Source organism: Oncorhynchus tshawytscha, linkage group LG06 (genome assembly GCF_018296145.1).
Source record: "Oncorhynchus tshawytscha isolate Ot180627B linkage group LG06, Otsh_v2.0, whole genome shotgun sequence".
NCBI lineage: Eukaryota > Metazoa > Chordata > Actinopteri > Salmoniformes > Salmonidae > Oncorhynchus > Oncorhynchus tshawytscha.
Window position 1 is genome coordinate 40,175,238 of NC_056434.1, and position 27,247 is coordinate 40,202,484.

Consider the following 27,247-nt stretch of genomic DNA (forward strand, 5'->3'; position numbering starts at 1 on the left):
TGGTGTTGTAATGATCAGGTGATGGTGGAGTGATGACGATCGGTCAAACTACTTGCTGCATCATGACTAGTCAGCCCAACAGCCACAGGCTCTCTGGAAGGTCAGGGAGGTACATGGCATTGTACAGCAAGGCATGATAACCTCAAGGAAAAGGACAAGTGCATGTGAACTGATAGGAATGATTCACCATTGTGATGCAAGTGAAGAGACCCATAACGACTCATGATGGTGAGAATGCTGTTCATTGTTTACAGTTCAGCGTTCAACACCATAGTGCCCTCCAAGGTCATCCCTAAGGTCAGTACCCTGGGCAACTGGATCCTTGACTTCCCGACGGGACGCCCCCAGGTGGTAAGGTTGGGTAACAATACATCAAATCAAATTTATTTATATAGCCCTTCGTACATCAGCTGATATCTCAAAGTGCTGTACAGAAACCCAGCCTAAAACCCCAAACAGCAAGCAATGCAGGTGTAGAAGCACGGTGGCTAGGAAAAACTCCCTAGAAAGGCCAAAACCTAGGAAGAAACCTAGAGAGGAACCAGGCTATGTGGGGTGGCCAGTCCTCTTCTGGCTGTGCCGGGTGGAGATTATAACAGAACATGGCCAAGATGTTCAAATGTTCATAAATGACCAGCATGGTCGAATAATAATAATGCAGAGCAGTTGAAACTGGAGCAGCAGCACAGTCAGGTGGAAGTTGAAACTGGAGCAGCAGCATGGCCAGGTGGACTGGGGACAGCAAGGAGTCATCATGCCAGGTAGTCCTGGGGCATGGTCCTAGGGCTCAGGTCAGTTGAAACTGGAACAGCAGCATGGCCAGGTGGACTGGGGACAGCAAGGAGTCATCATGTCAGGTAGTCCTGGGGCATCCATCCACCCAGATCCTCAACACGGGGGCCCCTCAGGGGTGCGTGCTCAGTCCCCTCCTGTACTCCTGTTCACTCATGACTGCACAGCCAGGCACAACTCCAACACCATCATTACGTTTGCTGACGACACAAAGGAGGTAGGACTGATCACCGACGATGATGACACCGCCTATAGAGAGGTCAGAGACCTGACAAACTATTATGACCCCTCTATGATAAGATGAATCTCACAACCACAATGGTGTTCTCCAATTTGCTCTACAACCCTGACAAGCGTCTTGGGACTCGTCTGAAGTCGGTTCAGCCGATCTGCCAACCTCTGTCTGTAGCGTCCGAACAGTTTGCGCTACACGCTAATATGACCCCTCTGTGGTAAGGTGAGACTCTCACAAACACATACATATACGTTTTGCTCTAGGACTCCCACAGTCCTCACAAGACTCGTCTGAAGGTTCCCGGTGCAAGTAAAAAAATGTATAATGTAAGTATATACAGTGACTGTTTAGTGACAAAAATAAGGGGTTAAATACATGTTTTTTTATTTTTATTTATTTTTTTACAAATCATAAAATACATTTGGTATGTATTGTTTTTTATACTTCAAGGGGTCTTAAAATTCAAAATCAAATAGCAAAATGAACCTGGTATGAACTTTAAAAAAATAGCTTAGTAGTAGCCCCCCTCCCCCTGATTAGCCTCTTATGGGTTAAAAAGATACCAATGAAGAAAGTCCATACTGTGTGGACTACACTCTGACCAATCAATGACATCCAAAGATCAGTTAAGTGTTAAGGAGACCCCCTAGGACGGTGGCCCTCAAATACCGACCCGTGACTTTTCCAATAAGAAGCACTCATTAAACGTTGAGTGCCACAATGAACATGCCATTTGAGTTGCGCGGCCTTGTCTTAAGTGTATGAACTAATGCCTTGTTCAACGACAGTGCCGTACCTTCTCCTTTAGCTCGAACAGCTGGGAAGACAGCAGGGACACTAGTTTGACGGTGCCATCCAGTTTCTCCTGTAGGGAGCGCATCTCGTTCTGCTCACTCTCCCCCTCGCTGCTCACCAGAGACATAGCCCGCATCCGGGGGAACCAGTCCAGGTTCCTCTCCTGGAGAGAGAAGGAGGGAGGAAGTGAGAGAGAGAAGGAGAGAGGGTGAGAGGAAGCGAGAGAGCGGGAGGAAGCGAGAGTGGGAGGAAGTGAGAGCGAGAGAGAGCGTGAGAGATTTGATTTCAAAATAACATTTATTGGCACAAATTAAATGTATTTACATAGCAGATTCAATGCCTATTCAATTCAGAAGTTCAACACTGCACAGCAGTGTTTACTGAGCTAAAACCAGAGGGAGAGAGAGGGTACGAGAGGGTAAGAGAGCAGCAATGGAGAGAGAAAGGAGAAGTTGAGAAACACTGAAAAAGGGAGGGAAAAATGAAAGCGAATGGGAGAAAGAGGGGGAAAGACAGAGGAGAGGAAAAGTGTGTGGGAGGGAGGGAGAGGAAAAGAAGGAAAGATGAAGACAGACAGGCTGACAGAGAGTAGTGAGCCAGGAAAAGAATGCATGTATGTATGTGTGAGTGAATGAGAGTGAGTGAGAGAAAGAGAGAGAAAGCCAGGATGGGTATATTAAGCAGTACATCTGAGGGAATTGGTCCAAGTTCCTCACTTTAGAGGAGTGTGATTACTTTTAACCAGGCCTGTTTTCTCCCAGCCAGACACTGCAGTAAGCTGTACAAAGATCTGCTCACATAAACTGGCTGTAGTAAGCAGTACATTAACAGTTTAGCTGCTCAGACAAACTGACTCCAGATCAGCCAGCCACTGGCTGCGTACTGCAGTAAGCTGAACAGTATATCTCCTCAAAGGAACTGACTCCAGATCAGCCTCCAGGAGCTCAAACACAGAAACATTGTGTTTCTAGTGAAGCAGTGAATAAAATGAGTAGGCCTTTGGGGGGGAGCTCACGTGTTAGTCTTTAGTAGACACACTAGACATATTTACTATGCTGAACTGCAACAGAGAGAGCTCACTACCTGCAACAGAGATTACTACCTCAAGTGGCCATAAAGGACAAAATACAGAGGAAAATATAGACAGAAATACATGCACCTATAGCAGCATTATATAATGGGTTTAAGATGTGTCTGTGCCAATATCTGTGTGCACGTGTCGTTTTGCCATGAGACAGATAGATCGCCGCCAGCTGATGTTATGTAAGAGCTTGTTGCCAGTTTGGCTGAAAAACACGGTTTAAAAGGTGCTAATAGATATGGCTGGCACAACGTAGAGGTAGAAACAGGAGGATTTTATCCCACCGCTTATGTAAAAATAAAGATACTGTACAGGAAAAAGAGGAGAGATCGAGAAGAGACAGAGGGAGCGGCAGTGTTTCTTTAAACAGCACTTTTCAGTGAGCTCATCTCTCATGATGGCAGGTAGCCTAGAGTTTAAGCACGTTGGGCCAGTAAACGAAATGTCGCTGGTTCAAATCCCTGAGTCGACGAGGTGGAAAATCTGTTGACGTGCCCTTGCACAAGGCACTTAACCCTAACTTCTTCTGTAAATCGCCCGCGATAAGAGCATCTGCTAAATGACAAAATGTAATATGTAAATAACAGGGGACCACAATGGAAATAAGTCCCAGACTTTATTGTGTGTTATCCTCAATGATTTTATTCATGTGCATATATGGCTATTTCAAGTTCTATGTGTGCATGTTAAAAATGGTTGAATGAATAAACTAAACAGAGCATTTTCACCCCATATCCAGCTTCCCTCCATTCCTCAAATAACGTTTATAGATATATTTGAGCAATTGAAACATTGTAGGCGTACAATTTATTTGACAGCTTTAGAAGCATAAAGTTGAGTATATAAACTAGTTTCTCTGTTTTATAACAAGGCCCTAATTAATAGCAGGTGCAAGTCTAACTAGGATGTATTTGCCAACAGTGGTCAGCACAGTGGTCAACACAGTTGACTTAGTCAAAGGAAATGAATGCTGTTGAAACTTTGTTCAGTCTTGGCTAGTTGAGAACAAGTTCTCATTTACAACTGCGACCTGGCCAAGATAAAGCAAAGCAGTGCAACACAAACAACAACACAGAGTTACACATGGAATAAACAAGCGTACAGTCAATAACACAATAGAAAAAAGAAAGTCTATATACAGTGTGTGCAAATGGCGTGAGGAGGTAGGCAAAACGGATGGCACTGTGATAGACTGGATCCAGTTTGCTGAGTAGAGTATTGGAAGCTATTTTGTAAATGACATCGCCGAAGTCGAGGATTGTTAGGATAGTCAGATTTACGAGGGTATGTTTGGCGTCGTGAGTGAAGGAGGCTTTGATGCGAAATAGGGAGCAGATTCTAGATTTAATTTTGGATTGGAAATGCTTAGTGTGAGTCTGGAAGGAGAGTTTACAGTCTAACCAGACACCTAGGTATTTGTAGTTGTCCACGTATTCTGGACGGGCGATCAGGTGCAGGCAGGGGTCGGTTGAATAGCATGCATTTAGTATTCCCTGCATTTAAGAGCAGTTGGGAGGCCACGGAAGGAGAGTTGTATGGCATTGAAGCTCGTCTGGAGGTTAGGTAACACAGTGTCCAAAGAGGGGCCAGAAGTATACAGAATGGTGTCGTCTGCGTAGAGGTGTACCAGAGAATCACCAGCTGCAGGAGCAACATCATTAATGTATACAGAGAAGAGAGTCGGCCCGAAGATTGAACCCTGTGGCACCCCCATAGAGACTGCCAGAGGTCCGGACAACAGGCCCTCCGATTTGACACACTGAACTCTATCAGAGAAGTAGTTGGTAAACCAGGCGAGGCAATCATTTGAGAAAGCAAGGCTGTCGAGTCTGCCAATAAGTATGTGGTGATTGACAGAGTCGAAAGCCTTGGCCAGGTCGATGAATACGGCTTCACAGTAATGTCTCTTATCGATGGCGGTTATGATGTTGTTTAGGACCTTGAGCGTGGCTGAGGTGCACCCAAGACCAGCTCTGAAACCAGATTGCATAGTGCAGAAGGTGCGGTGGGATTCGAAATGGTCAGTAATCTGCTTGTTAACTTGGCTTTCAAAGACCTTAGAAAGACAGGGTAGGATAGATATAGGTCTGTAACAGTTTGGGTCTAGAGTGTCACCCCCTTTGAAGAGGGGGATGACTGCAGCAGCTTTCCAATCTTTGGGAAAGAGAGAATGAACAGAAAGAGAGGTTGAACAAAAGAGAGGTTGAACAGGCTAGTAATAATAAGGGTTGCAACAATTTCGGCAGATCATTTTAGAAAGAGAGGGTCCAGAATGTCTAGCCCGGCTGATTTGTAGGGGTCCAGATTTTTCAGCTCTTTCAGAACATCAGCTATCTGGATTTGGGTAAAGGAGAAATGGTGGGGGCTTTGGCGGGTTGCTGTGGAGGGTGCCGGGCAGTTGACCGGGGTAGGGGTAGCCAGGTGGAAAGCATGGCCAGCCATAGAGAAATGCTTATTGAAATTCTCAATTATAGTGGATTTATCGGTGGTGACAGTGCTTCCTAGCCTCAGAGCAGTAGGCAGCTGGGAGGAGGTGCTCTTATTCTCCATGGACTTTACAGTGTCCCAGAACTTTTTTGAGTTAGTACTACAGGATGCACATTTCTGTTTGAAAAAGCTAGCCTTAGCTTTCCTAACTGCCTGGGTATATTTGTTCCTAACTTCCCTGAAAAGTTGCATATCACCGGGGCTATTCGATGCTAATGATCGGGGGCTATTCGATGCTATATCTATTCCTAGTTCCATTTTTTTGGAATGGGGCATGCTTATTTAAGATGGTGAGGAAGGTACTTTTAAAGAACAGCCAGGCATTATCTACTGATGGGATGAGGTCAATGTCATTCCAGGATACCCCGGCCAGGTCAATTAGAAAGGCCTGCTCGCAGAAGTGTTTTTGGGAGCGTTTGACAGTGATGAGGGGTGGTCGTTTGCTCGCAGACCCATTACGGATGCAGGCAATGAGGCAGTGATCGCTGAGATCTTGATTGAAAACAGCAGATGTGTATTTGGAGGGCAAGTTAGTTAGGATGACATCTATGAGGGTGCCCGTGTTTACAGATTTGGAGTTGTATCTGGTAGGTTCATTGATAATTTGTGTGAGATTGAGGGCTAGCTTAGATTGTAGGACTGCCGGGGTGTTAAGCATATCCCAGTTTAGGTCACCTAACAGAACGAACTCTGAAGATAGATGGGGGGCAATCAATTCACATATGGTGTCCAGGGCACAGCTGGGAGCTGAGGGGGGTCTATAACAGGTGGCAACAGTGATATACTTATTTCTGGAAAGATACATTTAAAAACTATGACAGAACTTTGCAGGCTAACTGCTCCCCCTTTGGCAGTTCTATCTTAATGGAAAATGTTGTAGTTGGATATGGAAATCTAAGAATTTTTGGTGGCCTTCCTAAGCCAGGATTCAGACACGGCAAGGACATCAGGGTTGGCGTAGTGTGCTAAAGCAGTGAGTAAAACAAACTTAGGGAGGAGGCTTCTGATGTTAACATGCATGAAACCAAGGCTTTTTCGGTTACAGAAGTCAACAAATGAGAGTGCCTGGGGGCATGCAGGGCCTGGATTAACCTCCACATCAACAGAGGAACAGAGGAGGAAGAGGTTACGGCTAAAGGATATCAAAACTGGTCGTCTAGTGCATTGGGAACAGAGAATAAAAGGAGCAGATTTCTGGGTGTGGTAGAATAGATTCAGGGCATAATGTACAGACGGGTGAGCCCAGGTACCGAGTGATGATAAGAGAGGTTGCATCTCTGGATGGGCTAGTTATGCTGGGTGAGGTCACTGCATGTGTGAGAGGTGGAACAAAGGAGGTATCTGAGGCATGTTGAGTGGGACTAGGGGCTCCGCAGTAAACTAAAATAATGGTAACTATCCTAAACAACAGAATACAAGGCATATTGACATTTGAAAGAGACATAAAGCGAGGCATAAAGCAATCACAGGTGTTGATTGGGAGAGCTAGCGAAGACAACAACGGGTAACACAAGAGCTGCTAAACAGCTACGAGAACAACAGGTAAAATGGCGATGAATGGGCAGAGATGGTCGGTTAACTACAAACAGGGCCTGATTTCGAGGCAGCGGCCGACAGATAAAAAATAAACAAAATGGAGTACCGTGATTAATGAACAGTTGAGCAGACTTCAGCTATGTGGCCAAGTGATCATAGGGTCCAGTGAACAGCAATAGATGGAACAGGGAAGCCTCGAGGTAGTCGTTACTTCGCTAGCACGCGGGAGACACAGCGTTTAATGTTAGCAGGCCGGGGTAAATAGAAGCGTAAGTAGGAAGAGGCAGGGGAGTGACTGCATCATGCATCTATATAAAAGCCTATTCACCAGTGTCAATTAGGCTACTCAGCTAGCATGAATATACAGTGGGGTCCGCAATATTGACACCCTTGAAAAAGATGAGAAAAAATTACTATCAAATGAATATAATACTGAGCTATAATGTACACAAAAAAAGTGAATGATGTTGTTTTTATTAACTGGGTGGTTCGAGCCCTGAATGCTGATTGGCTGACAGCCGTGGTATATCAGACTGTATACCACATGTATGACAAAACATGCATTTTTACTTCTCTAATTAAGTTGGTAACCAGTTTATAATAGCAATAAGACACCTTGTGCCTAAGAACGTCCCTTAGCTGTGGTATATTGGCCATATACCACACCCCCTTGTGCCTTATTGCTTAAAAGTATACTAACACAATTGCACAGAGGAAGAGATTTTGTTTAACAAGTAATATTTTTTTCCTCAAAAAGGTAGGGGTCAAAAATATTGACATCCCTTTTTCAAATATCTTTCAATACTTCACCTTGCAAGGATAACAGCACTTAGCCTTTTTCTCAAACATTTTATGAGATGGCAAACAAATTGAAAGCTATGTTAAGACTGTTCCTCCATACAGAATCCTTCCAGATCCTTGATATAATTTGTCTGCGATTATGGACTTCAATTCAAATGGGTTTTAAGCCCGGGGACGGAGATGGTCATTGCAAAATGTTGATTTTGTGGCCAATTAACCATTTCTTTGTGGATTTTTACGTGTGCTTGGGGTTATTGTCTTGCTGGAAGATCCACTTGCGGCCACATTTAGCCTCATGGCAGAGGCAACCAGGTTCTTGTCTAAAATGTCCTGGTATTGGGTAAAGTTCATTATGCTGTTGACCTTAAAAGGGCCCCAGAACCAGTGGAAGCAAAATAGCCCCATAACATCAAAAGATCCACCACCAGTAGGTATGGGGTTATTTTCTGCTCTCTCATTTCAACCCCAAACCCACCACTGGTTGTTGAGATCTCTATTTTTATGAAAGCTGACAAAAGCACAGGTTCCAATCCAAGTTCAAATGCAGTTTTGAAAACTCCAGGCGTTTACATTTGTTGGATGACATGAAAATTTGATCTTCCAGCAAGACAATAACCCCAAGCACACACAAAATGCACAATTGTTTTTTAAATTGGCCACAAAATCAACATTTTGCAATGGCCATCTCAGAGGGCTTTGCACATTGATGAGCATTAAGGAGATTTACGAGATTCTCAATTGGTATCGATTCTCGAGAGACATTACTGTAATGTAAAAGTTCTAATTTCGCAAGTCTCGAATGCTTCCTGCGGAGGTCGCACACAACACTTGGACGACAATTACTTCCCACCAGGAAGGGCAATATAAACAGAATTGTCTTGTTCAGCCCAATAACCCTACAGTACAAATCGTAATGGCAGGGCAATTTATTTTGAAACCGCTTAAACGTATAGGCATTTTCATTATATCGTGATTCATTCCGTTTTAATCTGAAATAGCATTAAAAAGCTGGTTACTCTGACATTGACACCTTTAAGGGAATCTCAGAACGCCGTAATTTATTTAAATGCAAAAGTCAGCAGGAACGCAAGAATCAACTGCCTAGTGAATTAACAACTTTATGTAATGGTTTGCGCATGATATTGATGAAATTAAGCAAGGTTTGTTATAAAGTAGGCTGAATGCCATTGTTTAGCTAACATTGGCATTCTAGCTAACTTGGCTATTAAGTTAGTATGTGAGGAGTATACATACATTTTTGCTTAGCTTGCTACCTAGCTCTGGATAATATGAATGACAACGTTATTGTACTTTCATATTTGTTTGAGAGGGCTAAACATTAATTGTTGTTTGTTGAAGTTACTTTATGAAGCAAATTATGTTTGTTAACGTTGCATGTTCCCAGTAGCTATCTTTGTGCTTTAGCCTACTGGCTAGTCTAGTGGCTACTGTGACATTTACGATACATTTGAGCTGCGAAGCAAGAAAGTCAGCGGACCCGTGTCGAGACATTCCAGTTGAATTCCAGTGAGCTCTCAGACTCCAGAATAGAAAACCATTGAAAACCTGTGGTTTGAATTGAAGCGGACAGTCCATAAGAATCGAAAGATTCTGTATGGAGGAATGGTCTAACATCCCTCCCAATGATGTTCTCCAACTCACAAAATATTTTAGAAAAAGGCTCAGTGCCATTATCCACACGAGGTGAGGTATTGGGAGAATCTCAAATGCACTGTAGAAGTTTGTTTAGTCACTGAGTGTGAAAAGGGGAGAGAAAGAGAGCGAGAGAGGGCAGAGGCATTGAGCGAGAGGGCAGAGGCATTGAGAAACAGGTGAAGTGAGGACAGACTGGCCGACAGACCACAGGAGCCTGACACGACACGCTAATTCAGTTAGCCCTGAGGTGGGGCAAAAATAACTTCAAAACAACAGCCCCTTCTCTCAACATACAGATGGAAAAGAGGGCCACTGTGGGTCACAAAGAGATTTTCTCATGAACGTCTGCAAAAACAACTAGGAACAACGGATCCTGTTTAACCCAGACTCTAATGTGACCGATTGATTAAGCATGCCCAATAAATCCAATTAGTAATGAACGAGAAGGGACATAATGTACCCTTTAACTACAGTTTAGTTTATTTGGAGAGAGAAAGTACAAACACATTGAACAAACAATCGTCTAATTCACTGCAGTATAGTGTTTCTAGCTCATGTTAATTTAACAACCTTAACTAGATGGACTTTAATGGAAACAAAAGGAAAGAAATACATGACCAATGTTTCATGAATATAATAATAATCACATTAAATGACATCTGTACATTATCATAATTACATCACAGACAAGATGTCTACAATTAAATGCGCGAAGCAAATGTCATACAGTGGTTCGTCCTTTAAAAGTTGCAGCGTACTGCAGCACAGCTTGCATGATGCCACAGAATTCTATGGCACGTTATTTAACTGTCAGCCAATGTAACCATTAAAGCTAGTTAGTGGTAGTTTGACCACCAGAGGGCATCTTTGAGAAGCATTTGATAACCTTCAATCGTGATTGTACTAGAGAGTATAAAACCTTTTTTTGTAAAACATAGTATATGGGACTGATTTTAAGAAATTTTGCTGAATTAATTTGATTAATATTATGGTGTTTCTATTCCAAGAAAAACGAAAAACTCAGTGTTTCAGTTAGGATGGAACGGAAAATATGGCACTGTACAACATGACGGTCGGGAGTAGGCTACAGTACTAAGAGCGTAACATTTCCACACTCTAATTGTAGTCTAACCAATAATAAATAAAAATGTCATTGATTTGTCAAGACCAGTCCCCATGCTTGTCTCAGAGCAGCGCGAAATGGGGCTAAAATACACTGCTCAAAATTATAAAGGGAACACTAAAATAACACCTAGATCTGAATGAATGAAATATTCTTTACATAGTTGAATGTGCTGACAACAAAATCACACAAAAATGATCAATGGAAATCAAATTTATCAACCCATGGAGGTCTGGATTTGGAGTCACACTCAAAATTAAAGTGGAAAACCACACTACAGGCTGATCCAACTTTGATGTGATGTCCATAAAACAAGTCAAAATTAGGCTCAGTAGTGTGTGTGGCCTCCAAGTGCCTGTATGAACTCCCTACAACGCCTGGGCAAGCTCCTGTTGAGGTGGCGGATGGTCTCCTGAGGGATCTCCTCCCAGACCTGGACTAAAACATCTGCCAACTCCTGGACAGTCTGTGGTGCAACGTGGCGTTGGTGGATGGAGCGAGACATGATGTCCCAGATGTGCTCAATTGGATTCAGGTCTGGGGAACGGGCGGGCCAGTCCATAGCATCAATGCCTTCCTCTTGCAGGAACTGATGACACACTCCAGCCACATGAGGTCTAGCATTGTCTTGCATTAGGAGGAACCCAGGGCCAACCGCACCAGCATATGGTCTCACAAGGGGTCTGAGGATCTCATCTCGGTACCTAATGGCAGTCAGGCTACCTCTGGCGAGCACATGGAGGGCTGTGCGGCCCCCCAAAGAAATGCCACCCCACACTATGACTGACCCACCGCCAAACCGGTCATGCTGGAGGATGTTGCAGGCAGCAGAATGTTCTCCACGGCGTCATCAGACTCTGTCACGTCTGTCACATGAAAGCAGGTTCACACAGAGCACATCTGTGAAGAGCACAGGGCGCCAGTGACGAATTTGCCAATCTTGGTGTTCTCTGGCAAATGCCAAACGTCCTGCACGGTGTTGGGCTGTAAGCACAACCCCCACCTGTGGACGTCGGGCCCTCATACCACCCTCATGGAGTCTGTTTCTGACCGTTTGAGCAGACAAATGCCCATTTGTGGCCTGCTGGAGGTCATTTTGCAGGGCTCTGGCAGTGCTCCTCCTGCTCCTCCTTGCACAAAGGCGGAGGTAGCGGTCCTGCTGCTGGGTTTTTGCCCTCCTACGGCCTCCTCCACATCTCCTGATGTACTGGCCTGTCTCCTGGTAGCGCCTCCATGCTCTGCACACTACGCTAACAGACACAGCAAACCTTCTTGCCACAGCTCGCATTGATGTGCCATCCTGGATGAGCTGCACTACCTGAGCCACTTGTGTGGGTTGTAGACTCCGTCTCTTGCTACCACTGGAGTGAAAGCACCGCCAGCATTCAAAAGTGACCAAAACATCAGCCAGGAAGCATAGGAACTGAGAAGTGGTCTGTGGTCACCACCTGCAGAACCACTCCTTTATTGGGGGTGTCTTGCTAATTGCCTATAATTTCCACCTGTTGTCTATTCCATTTCTCCCACTTAAAAAGATGACAGAGGCCTGTAATTTTCATCATATGTACACTTCAACTATGACAGATGAAAAGAAGAAATCCAGAAAATCACATTGTAGGATTTTTTATGAATTTATTTGCAAATTATGGTGGAAAATAAGTATAAACTTCCTCCGACACATTGGTGCGGCTGGCTTCCGGGTTGGATGCGCGCTGTGTTAAGAAGCAGTGCGCTTTCTTGGGTTGTGTTTCGGAGGACGCATGGCTTTCGACCTTAGTCTCTCCCGAGCCCGTACGGGAGTTGTAGCGATGAGACAAGATAGTAACTACTAACAATTGGATACCACGAAATTGGGGAGAAAAGGGGGTAAAAAAATTGACTCCAACGCTGCGTACCCATTTTAAGAGTCTAGCAAAACTAACCGATTTCTTGTTAACTACGCGTTTTTTCGGAGTGCGGCCCGTTGTCCACTGATCTCCACGGATGGTTGTCAGCTTGGTTGTATGCTCTGCAAAAACATGTTTTTAGTCCATAATAATTGTATTTGTTATTTTTATTGAACCTTTATTTAAATGATCAATTTTATTACAGTCTGCCTACACATTTATAGGCTACAGTATATACATTATTTTTCAAGAAAATGCACTGAAACCAAAATACCTTGAGTTTTGGTGATTCTCTCAGCTCCGGCTCATTTTCAAGTCCTGTCATGGTTACGGTCCTAAATCCTGGAACAGGTAGTACCATAGAAAGAAGCTGGTTTGATTGAAAACAATGGCCATTTTGTCTGTTCTCTTTGGTCGCAATGTCATATTTCTTTTTTTAGATAAACAGCTTGTTTTTGAATGGTAACTGTTTTAAGGGTGTAGTTTGGGGCGGGGTGAGGAGTACTGGAAAGGTGTGACTTTCAGCTTAGAATTGGCCAAAAGTATACAGCAGAGACGATTGTCCTCACTTTGATTATGCTGTAACAACATAATGTAGCACCATGACCAGGATTTCTATTCATTTAAGTGAGCAGATTAGGGTTTTCAAGAGGAACGGAAAATCTACTTGAGACATAAAAAATAAAAAAAAAACGGGTAGACTTGGGGATTTTGGCCACGGACAGTGCTATTCGCAAATGTAACACTTTAGCACACTTAAGCATTGAATACATTGCAAGTAGGGGGATGTTTACGCCTACAGAAGCTGGGCTATAAAAGAGTATTGTGCTGCTAATCGGGCTACAAGTGTTTGAAAACCGCTTCTCAAAATGCGACCAGCTGTCAATCAATACTGTAGATAAAAACACAGCATCTTGTTTACATTCTTTATTGTAACCACAATGTCACAAATAATTTCTATCTACCTTTCCAATTACTTTTAAAGTTTGGATTTACAAATGTGTGCTTACATGTCATTTTTCGTTGAATTACGGTTTGGATTTAAGTAAAACTTTTGACTGACGCCATTAGTGAGAGACTGGCACTAAGAACAGCGGGAATGTTTCCCTAGTCAGCGCAATTATTAGTGCAATGCCCCTTAAAGTGTTGCTCTGTGCTACCCAGTGGGGCGGAGTGCCCCCTGCCCTTGTGCCTTGAACCTCGCACGCCCACCTCTATTTCAGTGGATTCAGCTGGAGAACTGCAAGGCAATCCCATTGTGCACCACTCGGGGGCCATGACCAATATATATTGTCCTGCTAATAACAGGGTTAATAATATATCTGTGAGAATATCCAAGGGGCTTTAATCTAATTCTAAATGAATAATAATCGCTTTGTCAAGAAAATAACAATATTTTGGACATGATTTTTAGTTTTCAAATAACGTAAAATGAACAAGAAAAAGGCCATTCTTGAACATGGGGTGCGATATTGTTGCTAATTTGTAAAAAAGCCTGTTTGTAATTCAGAATTATTTATTTATGTTTTCAGAAGGAGAGCAACCAAAAGCCTACAGTCATCTCATCGGTCTCCCAGTCGAGGCCGGCACAGGTATTGAACCAGCATCTGTAGCAACAAAGCTATTTCAAAATGGCGCCGGAGGAGATGGCCGCCGTTTTACTGTCTCCTAACCAATTGTGCTATTATGTGTTTTTTCCCGTGATATTTGTAAATGATTTTGTACATAATGTTTCTGCAACCGTATCTTATGGCAGAAAAGAGCTTCTAGATATCAGAACAGCGATCACTCACCTCGGATTAGACAAAGATTTTTTCAACAATAACAACAGCAGCAAGCAGGACTCACAGGATATTCTCCAAACACCCCACAGGATAGACAGCCCAATTATTCGCAAAAGTAAGTGACGCAGAGGAAGAAGAGATGTATGCCTCGTCCGGACCCACAGCAGGCAACAGGGAAAGCTGCCGTTACCGTCAATATTACTCGCCAACGTGCAATCATTGGACAATAAACTAGACGAGGTACGATCACGAATATCCTACCAATGGGACATTAAAAACTGTAATATCCTATGTTTGACAGAATCGTGGCTGAATGACAAATGACGACATGGATATTCAGCTAGCGGGATAACAGCACACTTCGGTAAGACGAGGGGGGTGATCTGTGCATATTTGTAAACAACAGCTGGTGCACGAAATCTAAGGAAGTCTCTAGATTTTGCTCGCCTGGAGTATATTATTCAAAATTGCAGGCCACACTACTTGCCTAGAGAGTTCTCAGCTATACTTTTCGTGGCTGTTTATTTACCACCACAGACAGATGCGAGCACTAAGACCGTACGTACATAAGACTGTATGTACATACCCCTACCAGAAGCCACGGATTACAGGCAACATTCGCACTGAGCTAAAGGGTCGAGCTGCCACTTTCAAGGTGCGGGACTCTAACCCGGAAGCTTAAAAGAAATCCCGCTATGCCCGGCGACAAACCATCAAACAGGCAAAGCGTCAATACAGGGCTAAGACTGAATCATACTACACCGGCTCCGACGCTCGTCGGATGTGGCAGGGCTTGCAAACTATTACAGACTACAAAGGGAAGCACAGCCGCTGCCCAGTGACACGAGCCTACCAGATGAGCTAAATGAGCTAAATCACTTCTATGCTCGCTTCGAGGCAAGCAACACTGATTTAGCATGGGTCCTGAGATCCTCAAAAGGTTCTACAGCTGCAACGTCGAGAACTTCCTGACCGGTTACATCACTGCCTGGTACGGCAATTGCTCGGCCTCCGACCGCAAGGCACTTCAGAGGGTTGTGCGTACGGCCCAGTACATCACTGGGGCAAAGCTGCCTGCCATCCAGGACCTCTACACCAGGCGGTGTCAGAGGAAGGCCCTGAAAATTGTCAAAGACCCCAGTCACCCCCGTCATGTTCTCTCTACTACCGCATGGCAAGCGGTAACGGAGTGCCAAGTCTAGGACAAAAAGAATTCTCAACAGTTTTTATGTCGCCCATTCATTGTCAGAGCCTTGGGACTGAAAAGCATAATCAGTGCTCTAATTCACCCTTGTGCTGGTTTAGAACAATGAAGTAGTGACGCAGGGTACGATACTAAACCACAAATTACCTCTAAGTCCCGCAGCAAAATCTCAAACATTTTAGTGGCACCACCACTATATACATTTGGAGTCGGAATTTACATACACTTAGGTTGGAGTCATTAAAACTCGTTTTTCAACCACTACACAAATTTCTTGTTAACAAACTATAGTTTTGGCAAGTCGGTTAGGACATCTACTTTGTGCACGACAAGTAATTTTCCCAAACATTTGATTACAGACAGATTATTTCACTGTATCAAAATTCCAGTGGGTCAGAAGTTTACATACACTAAGTTGACTGTGCCTTTAAACAGCTTGGACAATTCCAGAAAATGATGTCATGGCTTTAGAAGCTTCTGATAGGCTAATTGACATAATTTGAGTCAATTGGAGGTCTACCTGTGGATGTACTTCAAGGATTACCTTCAAACTCAGTACCTCTTTGCTTGACATCATGGAAAAATCAAAAGAAATCAGCCAAGACCTCAGAAAATAAATTGTAGACCTACACAAGACTGGTTCATCCTTGGGAGCAATTTCCAAACGCCTGAAGGTACCACGTTCATCTGTACAAACAATAGTACGCAAGTATGAACACCATGGGACCACGCAGCCGTCATACCGCTCAGGAAAGAGACGCATTCTGTTTCCTAGAGATGAACGTACTTTGGTGCGAAAAGTGCAAATCAATCCCAGAACAACAGCAAAGGACCCTGTGAAGATGCTGGGGGAAACGGGTACAAAAGTATCTATATCCACAGTGAAACGAGTCCTATATCGACATAACCTGAAAGGCCGCTCAGCAAGGAAGAAGCCACTGCTCCAAAACCGCCATAAAAAAACAGACTACAGTTTGCAACTGCATATGGGGACAAATATGGTACTTTTTGGAGAAATGTCCTCTGGTCTGATGAAACAAAAATGGGAACTGTTTGGCCATAATGACCTTCGTTATGTTTGGAGGAAAAAGGGGGAGGCTTGCAAGCGGAAGAACACCATCTCAACCGTGAAGCACGGGGGTGACAGCATCATGTTGTGGGGGTGCTTTGCTGCACGAGGAACTATATTGAAGCAACATGTCAAGACATCAGTCAGGAAGTTAAAGCTGGGTTGCAAATGGGTCTTCCAAATGGACAATAACCCCAAGCATACTTCCAAAGTTGTGGCAAATGGCTTAAGGACAACAAAGTCAAGGTATTGGAGTGGCCATCACAAAGCCCTGACCTCAATACTATAGAAAAATGTGTGGGCAGAACTGAAAAAGTGTGTGCAAGCAAGGAAGCTTAGAAACCTGACTGTTACACCAGCTCTGTCAGGAGGAATGGGCCAAAATTCACCCAACTTATTGTGGGAAGCTTGTGGAAGGCTACCCGAAACGTTTGACCCACGTTAAACAATTTAAAGGCAATGCTACCAAATACTAATTGAGTGTATGTAAACTTCTGATCCACTGGGAATGTAATGAAAGAAATAAAAGATAAAATAAATCATTCTCTCTACTATTATTCTGACATTTCACATTCTTAAAATAAGGTGGTCATCCTAACTGACCTAAGAAAGGGAATTTTTACTGGGATTAAATGTCAGGAATTGTGAAAAACTGAGTTCAGATGTATTTTACTAAGGTGTATGTAAACTTCCGACTTCAACTGTGTACCCCTAATATTTACAACTTAGATGTACAATGGTCTTAATGGGACTGTTGATAACACACAATTAGGCTAGTATATCTGATTATTCATAGTGAGTGGATACTATCTTAGCCTTAGCAATCAGACTTTGTGGAAAACCATGTATGATGGGAGATTATTTTAAACTCAAATTTGTAATGGGGGTTGAAGTGGAATTGACTTTGGTGTGTAGTCTAGTCCAGTGGTTCCCAACCAGGGGTACTCCAGGCAGAGCAAAATTCAGTTGGTGGTACAGTAAGCGAAGAAGGTTGGGAACCACTGGTCTAGTCATCTAATGACTAACATAGCCCAGACCTCAATAATGATAACAACATACGTTACACTTCCCCCCTCATCACTGAAATAGAGTAAAAGAGTATGACGTATTGTCTGCATCTGTTTCACTTAAACATGACGGGAATAATCTAGAATAGCATGAGTAAATGTAATCTAACATTTCCAAAAAATGAACAGCCCCCAGACTAACATTTGAGCTGTGTGTATGGACTAGTATAAACAATCACAGCCAACCTCTGACGTAACAAGTCTTTCCCAAAATAACCCCACAGTGTAAACATTCACTTAGGCACAATCGCCTGCCAAAACAATAACAACAGCACAACGTTGAGTCAGGGGTTCAGTACTTCTTCACTGAACCATTCTGTCACATCACTAAGTCTCATACTACAGACTGCATCACTCTCAGTGGCTCTCCAGTGGTTGCCTGTTGCATTATTGCTGTGAAGCTTTTCACTAGGCACACAACAGAACATGGACAAAGGAGACGACTCAGCATGATAGTGACTAGGGGAATAACCATTTTAGGCTTACATTTTTGTGCCTGCAGTCTAGCGGAGCAATCTACACTGCTGGTACACAGAGAGAAAAACAGAACGAGAGAGACTGTATGAGTGTGTGAGAGGCACACTCTTAAGACCTGTAAAACCTGCTCAAAGGGATGACAAGTTAATGATCCATGACTAAACTCCAGAGTATGTTTGGAGTATAGTCAGGTCAAGTGTCCTCATGGCCCTTGCTTATTTGGCTGGTCACTCTCTGACATAGCACCACCCCTAGCGTACACGCTATGGATGTGACAAATAGAAACATTCTCGTACTGTTTAAACATACATTTTTGTATTGGTTTTCCACAAAAGAAATATGAAAAATTCCACGCAAATTCACAATGCAGATGGTCTACATTGCGCTTACTGCAGAGAGAAAGATAACTTTTTATTATTTATGCTGCTGCTACTCCGGCTTTTCAAGAGAGTGGCGCATGTAGCTTGTTATTGTCATCCAATCACAAGTTATCAAACTGGCACTAGACTACAGTCAGAGCTAGAGCCTCCATGTGGCAAGATATTAAGAGATATCTAGGCTAATCAATGGAAGATGGAAATCTAAAGTACCGTAGACTCAATTATCCTAACGTTAGCTAGCTTAACTAGCTTCTCTCTTCTCTCGGTCAGTCAAGACAGATACTAGGTAATCAGATGAGATGATAACTAGTTAGTCTACCAGAGCGAGTCGACTTGGTTGCCATATCCCCCTCCCCTGCTACCCTCCTCACTCAGACGCACACCGCATGGCCCCTCCCCGGCTCGCTGCTTGAGCTGCTGCTCTGCTTCCCTCTCACTCGTACATTACAGGGCCAGTAAATGAAGTAGCTCCTCCATCTAAAGTTACAGCATTGATGCATTAGGTAGTTGTTTCATTTGAATTTGACCCTTTATGATGATTACCAGGACCAGGTAGTTTTGTGATGACTGCATTGCTATTAAAATTGTGGAGAAAAAAGTAATTCACACTTAGGAATTTTCAGTTAACAATCCAAATTTTGTTGAAGTTTTTTTTAACGGTCACACCCCTAGTGCACGTGTGCACATTTTACATCACATGACCCATCCACTTCCATAACCAACCCTAGTGGCCTGTAGTACACTACACTGGTATCAAACTCTACAATGGTAGAAAACCAAGCAGCACGTGATTGTGTTATCCAGCGTCTTGAGAAAGAGCACCAACGTTGTTCAATACACGCATCTCTGCTGGAGACTGTACAACAGGATGTGCTTCCTTCTGCTTGACTCACCTAGGTTAACATAGACACAAAGAGAGGAGTGTGTGTGTGTATGTGTGTGTGAGACAGTGAGAGAGACTGTGCGGCGTGTGTGTACGCATTTGTGTGTGCCCCCCACCAGGACATTTTGACCTTTGGCCTCTCTATAGATCACGAGTTCAGAGGCTCCTCACCGCCGTCTTCTCCTCTCCTGTTGCCGCCGACAACCGACAAGTGACGGCCACGTTGCCAAGGAATAATTGACTCGTGGCGTGATAATGCGTGTGTGAGAGAGTGAGTGAGTGACAAAGCGAGCGAGAGAGAGCGAGCGAGCGGGACAGGAGAACACGTGCCAGGCAGGGCTGAGCTATTAGCAGGCCACTTGAGATAGGTTATGTAACAGAGCTGTGGCTGCAGTGCCTTCAGAAAGTAGTCACATCCCTTGACTTTGTATTAAATAGAAAAATGTTGTCACTGGCCTACACACAATACACCATAACATCAAAGTTTTTTATTTTTACAAATTAATACAAAATCAAAAGCTGAAGTACTCATCCCATTTGTTATGGCAAGCCTAAAAAAGTTCAGGAGTAAAAATGTGCTTAACAAGTCACATAAGTTGCATGGACTTACTCGGTGTGCAATAATAGTGTTTAACATTATTTTTTATGACAACCTCATCCCTGTACCCCACACATACAATTATCTGTAAGGTCCCTCAGTCGAGTCAGTGAATTTCAAACACAGATTCAATTCACAAAAACCAGAGCGGTTTTCCAATGCCTCGCAAAGAAGGGTACCTATTGGTATATGGGTAAAAATAAAAAGCAGACATTGAATATCATGGAGCACGGTGAAGTTATTAATTACACTTTAGATGGTGTATCAATACACCCAGTCACTACAAAGTTACAGCCGTTGTTCCTAATTCAGTTGCCGGAGAGCAAGGAAACCGCTCAGGGATTTCACCATGAGGCCAATGGTGACTTTGAAACAGTTAAAGTTTAATGGCTGTGATAGGAGAAAACTGATGACGGACTGTAGTTACTCCACAATACAACCTAATTGACAAGAGTGAAAAAGAGGAAGCCTGAATAGCAGTCACCAACCTTTTCTGAGTAAAGATCACTTTCACAGTCAAAAAGCAAGCAGAGATCTACCGCTCAGATTTGTTTTAAAACATGACTTAAAAAATGTAACACTAACTTAATAAAACGGTAATGTAGGAATGAGGTTTGTGCAGTAGGCAGGCCTAATACATTATCGCAGAATATTGGCAATATGTCCGGCTGTCAATATTGTTCTTCTCAGACCATATTATATTTCAATACTTAATCTTTGATAGAATAGATCATTTGGTGTAGCACTTGCGAGGCACAGCTGAGTATAAATAGAAATAATTCCCTTTTTTACTTCACTGGACTGATGCTAAACTACATGTGGACACCACCTCAAATGATTGGATTCTACTATTTCAGTCACGCTCGTTGCTGACAGGTGTATAAAATCGAGCACACAGCCATGCAATCTCCAGAGGTAAAACAAATTAAGTAAAATCACGACGTCAGTGATGTTCAGGTCAGAAAGTCAGGGCTCTAGAAAGATGCCCAGGTTTAAGACTTGGAATTCAGAATTGGATGACCCTTCAAAAAAAATTCCCAGTCGGATCAAATTTTTTCCCCCCAGAGTTCACAGGTGTCTTGAACGCACTGAAGTCGGAAATGTCTGAGTTTCCAGTTGTCCTGAACATGGCATTAGTCTCAGCGGAGGGAGGGAGCAGCAAAGGGTCAGCCTCTCTGCTCTCTCCTTCCTTTCCTCGTGTGAGACTGACCAGAGACAGGGGACGCAGTCTTCCGTCTGATGGCGAACCACGAGCCACACCGCATCTGCCTCAAGCACAAATTGTTGTTCCTATGACCAGTGAAAGTGAAATATTCCTCAAAAGACACGATGAGCTGCTAATAATAATAAAAACACAGGGCTACTCATTCACTGCAGCGCAAGTGGGAGTAGACATTTTATGTTTTGTAATAGTGTTGAATAAAAACAGTTCGGACAGTGCTGAATTAAAAATGTAACATTAACTCATTCATAAAAACATCAGCTCCTTGCTGTATTATTTGACAGTCTCTCTGGTCACATGGTTTTAAAGTTATGAAATCTCACATAGGCTAGTATCAAACTTGTAGGCACTGTGATTTGAGCTATTTGATTGGCTAGCGCAGTAGGCCCACTAGATTTAGCCACAGACCTCCTGGTCGCTGGGTAAGCGGAGTGTGTCTTTTCAGACAAATGAAATAGTTACAAATGGGAACACTGCCTACCCGGTGCACAGGACTTCGAAATCAAATGCACCTACCACCAACAGCGCAACACACAAAAAAAGCACAAGCCTTTATCTTTGACTTTTCTACAGAAATGTTGGTGATTGACAAGGAATGCCTTGAAGATCAACCAGTTGGTGACCACTGCTGTACAGAATAAAATATATTGTTTGCAACCAGGCACTAAAAGTAATACTGCAAAAAAGGTGGCTAAGCAACTAACTTTTTGTCCTTAATACAAAGAGTTATGTTTGGGGAAAATCCAATACAACACATTACTGATTACCACTCTCCATATTTTCAAGCATAGTGGTGGCTGCATTACGTTATGGGTATGCTAGTAATCGTTAAGGACTGGGGAGTTGTTTACGATAAAAAAGAGAATGGAACGAAGAACAGGCAAAATCCTAGGGGAAAACCTGGTTCAGTCTGCTTTCCACACTGGGAGAGGAATTGACCTTCCAGCATGACAATAACCTAAAACACATGTCTACACTGAAGTTGTTTACTAAGAAGACCGTGGCTGTTCCTGAGTGGCTAAGTTACAGTTGTAACTTAAACCTACTTGAAAATCTCCCTGAAAATGGTTGTCTAGAAATGATCAACAGCCAATTTGACAGAGCTTGAAGAATTGTTTAAATAATAAAATGGGCAAATGTTGCACAATTAAGGTGTGGAAAGCTCTTCGAGACTTACCCAGAAACACTCACAGCTGTAATCGCTGCCAAAGGTGCTTCCAAAAAGTACTCACTCAGGGGTGTGAACAATTATGTAAATGAGATATTTCTGTATTTCATTTTCAATAAATTAGCTACATTTTCTAAAAACATGTTTTCACTTTGTCATTATCAGGCATTGTGTGTAGATGGGTGAGATTTTTTATTTTATTGAATCAATTTTGAATTCAGGATGTAAAAACAAAATGTGGATTAAATCAAGGGGTATGAATACTTCCGCGCTGTACCTGCTGGCTCTGTGCTTGGTGTCATAACACACACACACAATTTTTTGAACTTTTGCTCAGGGCCGTTTACAGTGCAGTCGGGGAGTATTCAGACCCCTTCCCTTAATTCAACATTTGTTACGTTACAGCCTTATTCTAAAATTGACAATTATTTTCCCCCCATCAATCTACACACAACACCCCATTACGACAAAGCGAAAACATTTTTTTTTTTTTTCAAAAACAGAAATACCTTTACTACATAAGTATTGAGACCCATTGTTATGACACTCGAAATTGAGCTCAGGTGCATCCAGTTTCCATTGGTCATCCATTTATATTTCTACAACTTGATTGGAGTCCATCTGTGGTAAATTCAATTGATTGGACATGATTTGGAAAGGCAAACACCTGTCTATATAAAGGTCCCCAAGTTGACAGTGCATGTCAGAGCAAAAACCAAGCCATGAGGTCGAAGGAATTGTCTGCAGCGCTCCGAGACAGGATTGTGCCGAGGCACAGATCTGGGGAAGGGTTACAAAAAATGTATGCATCATTGAAGGTCCCCAAGAACACAGTGGCCTCCATCATTCTTAAATGAAAGAAGTTTGGAACCACCAAGAATCTCCCTGAAGCTGGCTGCCCAGCCAAACTTAGCAATTGGGGGAAAAGGGCCTTGGTCAAGGAGGTGACCAAGAATCCCAACGGTCACGCTAACAGAGCTCCAGAGTTCCTCTGTGGTGATGGGAGAACCTTCCAGAATGACAACCATCTCTGCAGAACTCCACCAATCAGGCCTTCGTGATAGTGGCCAGACGGAAGCCACTCCTCAGTAAAAGGCACATGACAGTCCGCTTTGAGTTTGCCAAAAGGCACCTGAAGGACTCTTAGACCATGAGAAGCAAAATTATCTGGTCCATGAAACCAAGATTAAACTCTTTGGCCTAAACGTAAAGTGTCACGTCTGGAGGAATGTTTTTCAGCGGCAGGGACTGGGAGACTAGTCAGGATCGAGGGAAAGATGAACAGAGCAAAGTACAGAGAGATTCTTGATGAAAACCTGCTCCAGAGCGCTCAGGACCTCAGACTGGGGCAACGGCTCACCTTCCAACAGGATAACGGCCCTAAGCATACAGCCAAGACAACGCAGGAGAGGCTTCAGGACAAGTCTGTGAATGTCCTTGAGCCCAACCAGAGCCCGGACTTAAACACAATCGAACATCTCTGGAGAGACCTGAAAATAGCTGTGCAGCAACACTCCCATCCAACCTGACAGAGCTTGAGAGGATCTGCAGAGAAGAAGTGGAGAAACTCCCAAAATACAGGTGTGCGAAGCTTGTAGCGTCATACACAAGAAGACTCGAGGCTATAATCGCTGCCAAAGGTGCTTCAACAAAGTACTGAGTAAAGGGTCTGAATACTTATGTAAATGTTATCAGTTTTTAAAATGTTTAATACATTTGCAAACATTTCTAAAAACCTGTTTTTGCTTTGTCATTATGTGGCATTGTGTGTAGATTGAGGGGAAAAAATATATAAAAAAACTAATCCATTTTAGAATAAGGCTGTAACAAAATGTGGAAAAAAAGTCAAGGGGTCTGAACACTTTACGAATGCACTGTAATTCTGTATTTACCAGGCGGACACACTCATTCTCAGAGTCTTGGAAACTGTGTTTTGTGTTTGTGTGTGTGCATGCGTACGTGCATATGTGATACTCTCAGGTGTCAGTGCACTGGGTACAGACAGTGAGGGAGAGCGGTGGAAAGACTGCGTTAATTAGCTAGTCCACCCCTCAGACTGAGTAAGGACTGCGGTGTGCGTGTTCACCTAAAGCAGACTGCAGAGGACACAGCCTGAGGTCCGCAATGCACTTTAGTGCGGTCTAATAAAGCAACTAATGACATGTCAACAGGATAGACTAAATATTTCTTAGAGCTGAACGTACACAGATCTTGATCTTATATTGTTCAGTAGAGATACAGATCTGGGACTGACTATTGTCTATAAATCCAGGTTGCTTTCTGCCAATCGCAGTGTTTATAGGGCCAACATCTAAAGAGAAGTACATCTACAACTCCTGACTCACCATGACATCACCATGCACCAGTACCTCAGTCTGACTGGCCATCACTTCTTTAAAACGTGTTAATTACATTCAGTCGTCAACTATTTGTTATGCAAATAGTTGTTTGAACCCACTGCAATGATGTTTGAACACATTAACCTCTTGGCAACCAACTAAACCCCCTTCTGATAAAGCTTTATTTAAAGCATCCAGCTATAATGCTTTATAACATGTTATAATCATGTATGAGCTTTAGTAATGTCTTATAACAAGACAAATAATATGTTATGCATCTGTTGTTTGTGATGTTTCAACACTTCAACAGATTGAAACTCGCTGGTATTAGTCAGGATCATTATGAGATGATTATAAGGGGTTTAAGACATGGGTATGGCAACTCTTAACAATGCATTAGAAGTGCATCATAACAGCTCATGCATTTATGTCTCCTATGTATTGCTTTTTTCCCCAGACAGGTTGTGGCACGTTGCCACCCTTACTGAATGTCAGTAGCAAAACCCCAGGAGGGAGAAAGATCAGAGTGGAAGTCCCTAGTTTATGAGAAGTGCACTGTAGCATTATAACCAAGTCTAAGAAAAAGGGAAAGGAAGAGAGGGAGGTTGTGATGCTGGGCTCAGTCAGGTGTTTTTTGCTCTATTTTTTTTGGGGGGCGGGGGTTGAGTCTGCTGCAGAGGCTGATGATTCACAGTCAGACCGGAACACATTTATCATTTTAGTCATTTAGCAGGCGCTCTTATCCAGAGCAACTTACAGGAGCATTTAAGGTTAAGTACCTTGCTCAAGGGCACGTCGGCAGATTTTTCACTGCCTCTGGCTGCTGAGGACACCTCGAGATGCTACGGCGACTGCATACATTTAAAGGACAAACTGTGTGTTTGTGCAAGTGTGTGTACAGACATAGTACACATGTAAAAACAGCCAATACCTTTCAAATGGCAGTGACAGCAAGGAGTCCGAATTCAACGATCCAACACTGTTTTCACATTCAACACAGATGAGGTTCAAATATAAAATCCTGACTCATCATTGCATCACCAGTACCTTGGTGCTAAAATAGACACACCGTTCTATCATGCAACACAGAGGTGTTGAGGTGAAGACCTGTGTAGATCATGGAAGAGGTAGCTCACCAACTACCCACCTTGATCATCTGGGCCACGTAGCTTTCTGGGCCGGTGTACTCTGTGGGGTCCTTCACCCTCACCAGAACCAGGAAGTACAGATAGTGCCACATGTTGTGTTCCGACGTGATGTGCTCCTCAAAGGACACCGTCTTGTTGTCAAACTTATCCCTCTCCAACCCTGAGTGAGAAAAACAGTACTTATACACTGATATACCAATTCACTTTACCTTTGTCATATCCTGCAGTTTCGTTGCCGTTCTTAATTATATTTTTGAGCCTCTCTATTTGGGGTGTGCTGAGTACTCGGACAAAACGAGTATCGTAACGGATATGGAGAACTTTCCAAATACAATTGACAAGTATTTTTGTAATTATCTGTGATTGGAAAAATGTAATTGTCAGCTGACAGCACACATCTCTTTCACTCAAAACAGTGTGAAGCACTCTGTGCTCTAAACAACTAAAGGCTAGTGCTTCGGTCTGTAAACAAATGGGCGGCAATTACTGTTATTATTTATTCTCGCCCAGGCATGTTTACCGAGCGACAGATCAATAGAAAATAAAATGACAAACGTAGATAGTTTATTTTTGATTGTACAAATGTTATGGCATAAGTGTCGGGAGAGAAAAGGCTTGCTCCTCACAAAAGCTGAACAATATATGAGAGTTAGCCTATGTTCATCTAAATATGTGTCTGGAATAAATGCAGGCAATATAGTCATTTTTGTTGTTGAAAAGTCAGCCAACCAGCCACACACACACGAAGTCGGAAGTTTACACATACCTTCCCAAATAAATGTATACTCAGTTTTTCACAATTCTTGAAATTTAAGCCAAGTAACAATTCCCTGCCTTAGGATCTAACCTGGCCTAACCTGACCTAAGATCACCACTTTATTTTAAGAATGTGAAATGTCAGAATAATACTAGAGAGAATTACTTATTTAATCTTTTATTTCTTTCATCACATTCCCAGTGGGTCAGAAGTTTACATACACTCAATTAGTATTTGGTAGCATTGCCTTTAAATTGTTTAACTTGGGTCAAACGTTTCGGGTAGCCTTCCACAAGCTTCCCACAATCAGTTGGGTGAATTTTGGCCAATTCCTCCTGACAGAGCTGGTGTAACAGTCAGGTTTGTAGGCCTCCTTGCTCGCACACGCTTTTTCAGTTCTGCCCACAATTTTTCTCTGGGATTGAGGTCAGGGCTTTGTGATGGCCACTCCAATACCTTGACTTTGTTGTCCTCAAGACATTTTGCCACAACTTTGGAAGCATGCTTGGGGTCATTGTCCATTTGGAAGACCCATTTGCGACCAAGCTTTAACTTCCTGACTGATGTCATGAGATGTTGCTTCAATATAACCGGATAATTTTCCCTCTTCATGATGCCATCGACTGTGTGAAGTGCACCAGTCCCTCCTGCAGCAAAGCACCCCCACAACATGATGCTGCCACCCCTGTGCTTCACGGTTGGGATGGTGTTCTTTGGCTTGCAAGCCTCCCCCTTTTCCCCCCAAACATAACAATGGTC

General features: G+C 43.1%; 1 protein-coding gene across 3 annotated transcripts in view; it reads right to left on the reverse strand.

Moving 5' to 3' along the window:
• The window catches only part of LOC112232084 (inositol 1,4,5-trisphosphate receptor type 2), a 174,668-nt gene that overhangs the window by 2,926 nt on the left and 144,495 nt on the right, over positions 1 to 27,247 (reverse strand). For 2 of the 3 annotated variants that reach the window (XM_042323248.1, XM_042323247.1), the window contains exons 54-55: positions 25,731 to 25,891; positions 1,824 to 1,985 (exon numbers count right to left, since the gene is read on the reverse strand). In XM_042323248.1, the coding sequence (XP_042179182.1) occupies positions 1,824 to 1,985; positions 25,731 to 25,891 (323 nt within the window). Of the gene's footprint in view, positions 1 to 1,823; positions 1,986 to 12,359; positions 12,515 to 12,666; positions 12,735 to 25,730; positions 25,892 to 27,247 lie in introns of those variants that run through there. The other variant, XR_006083609.1, reaches the window with a different exon arrangement.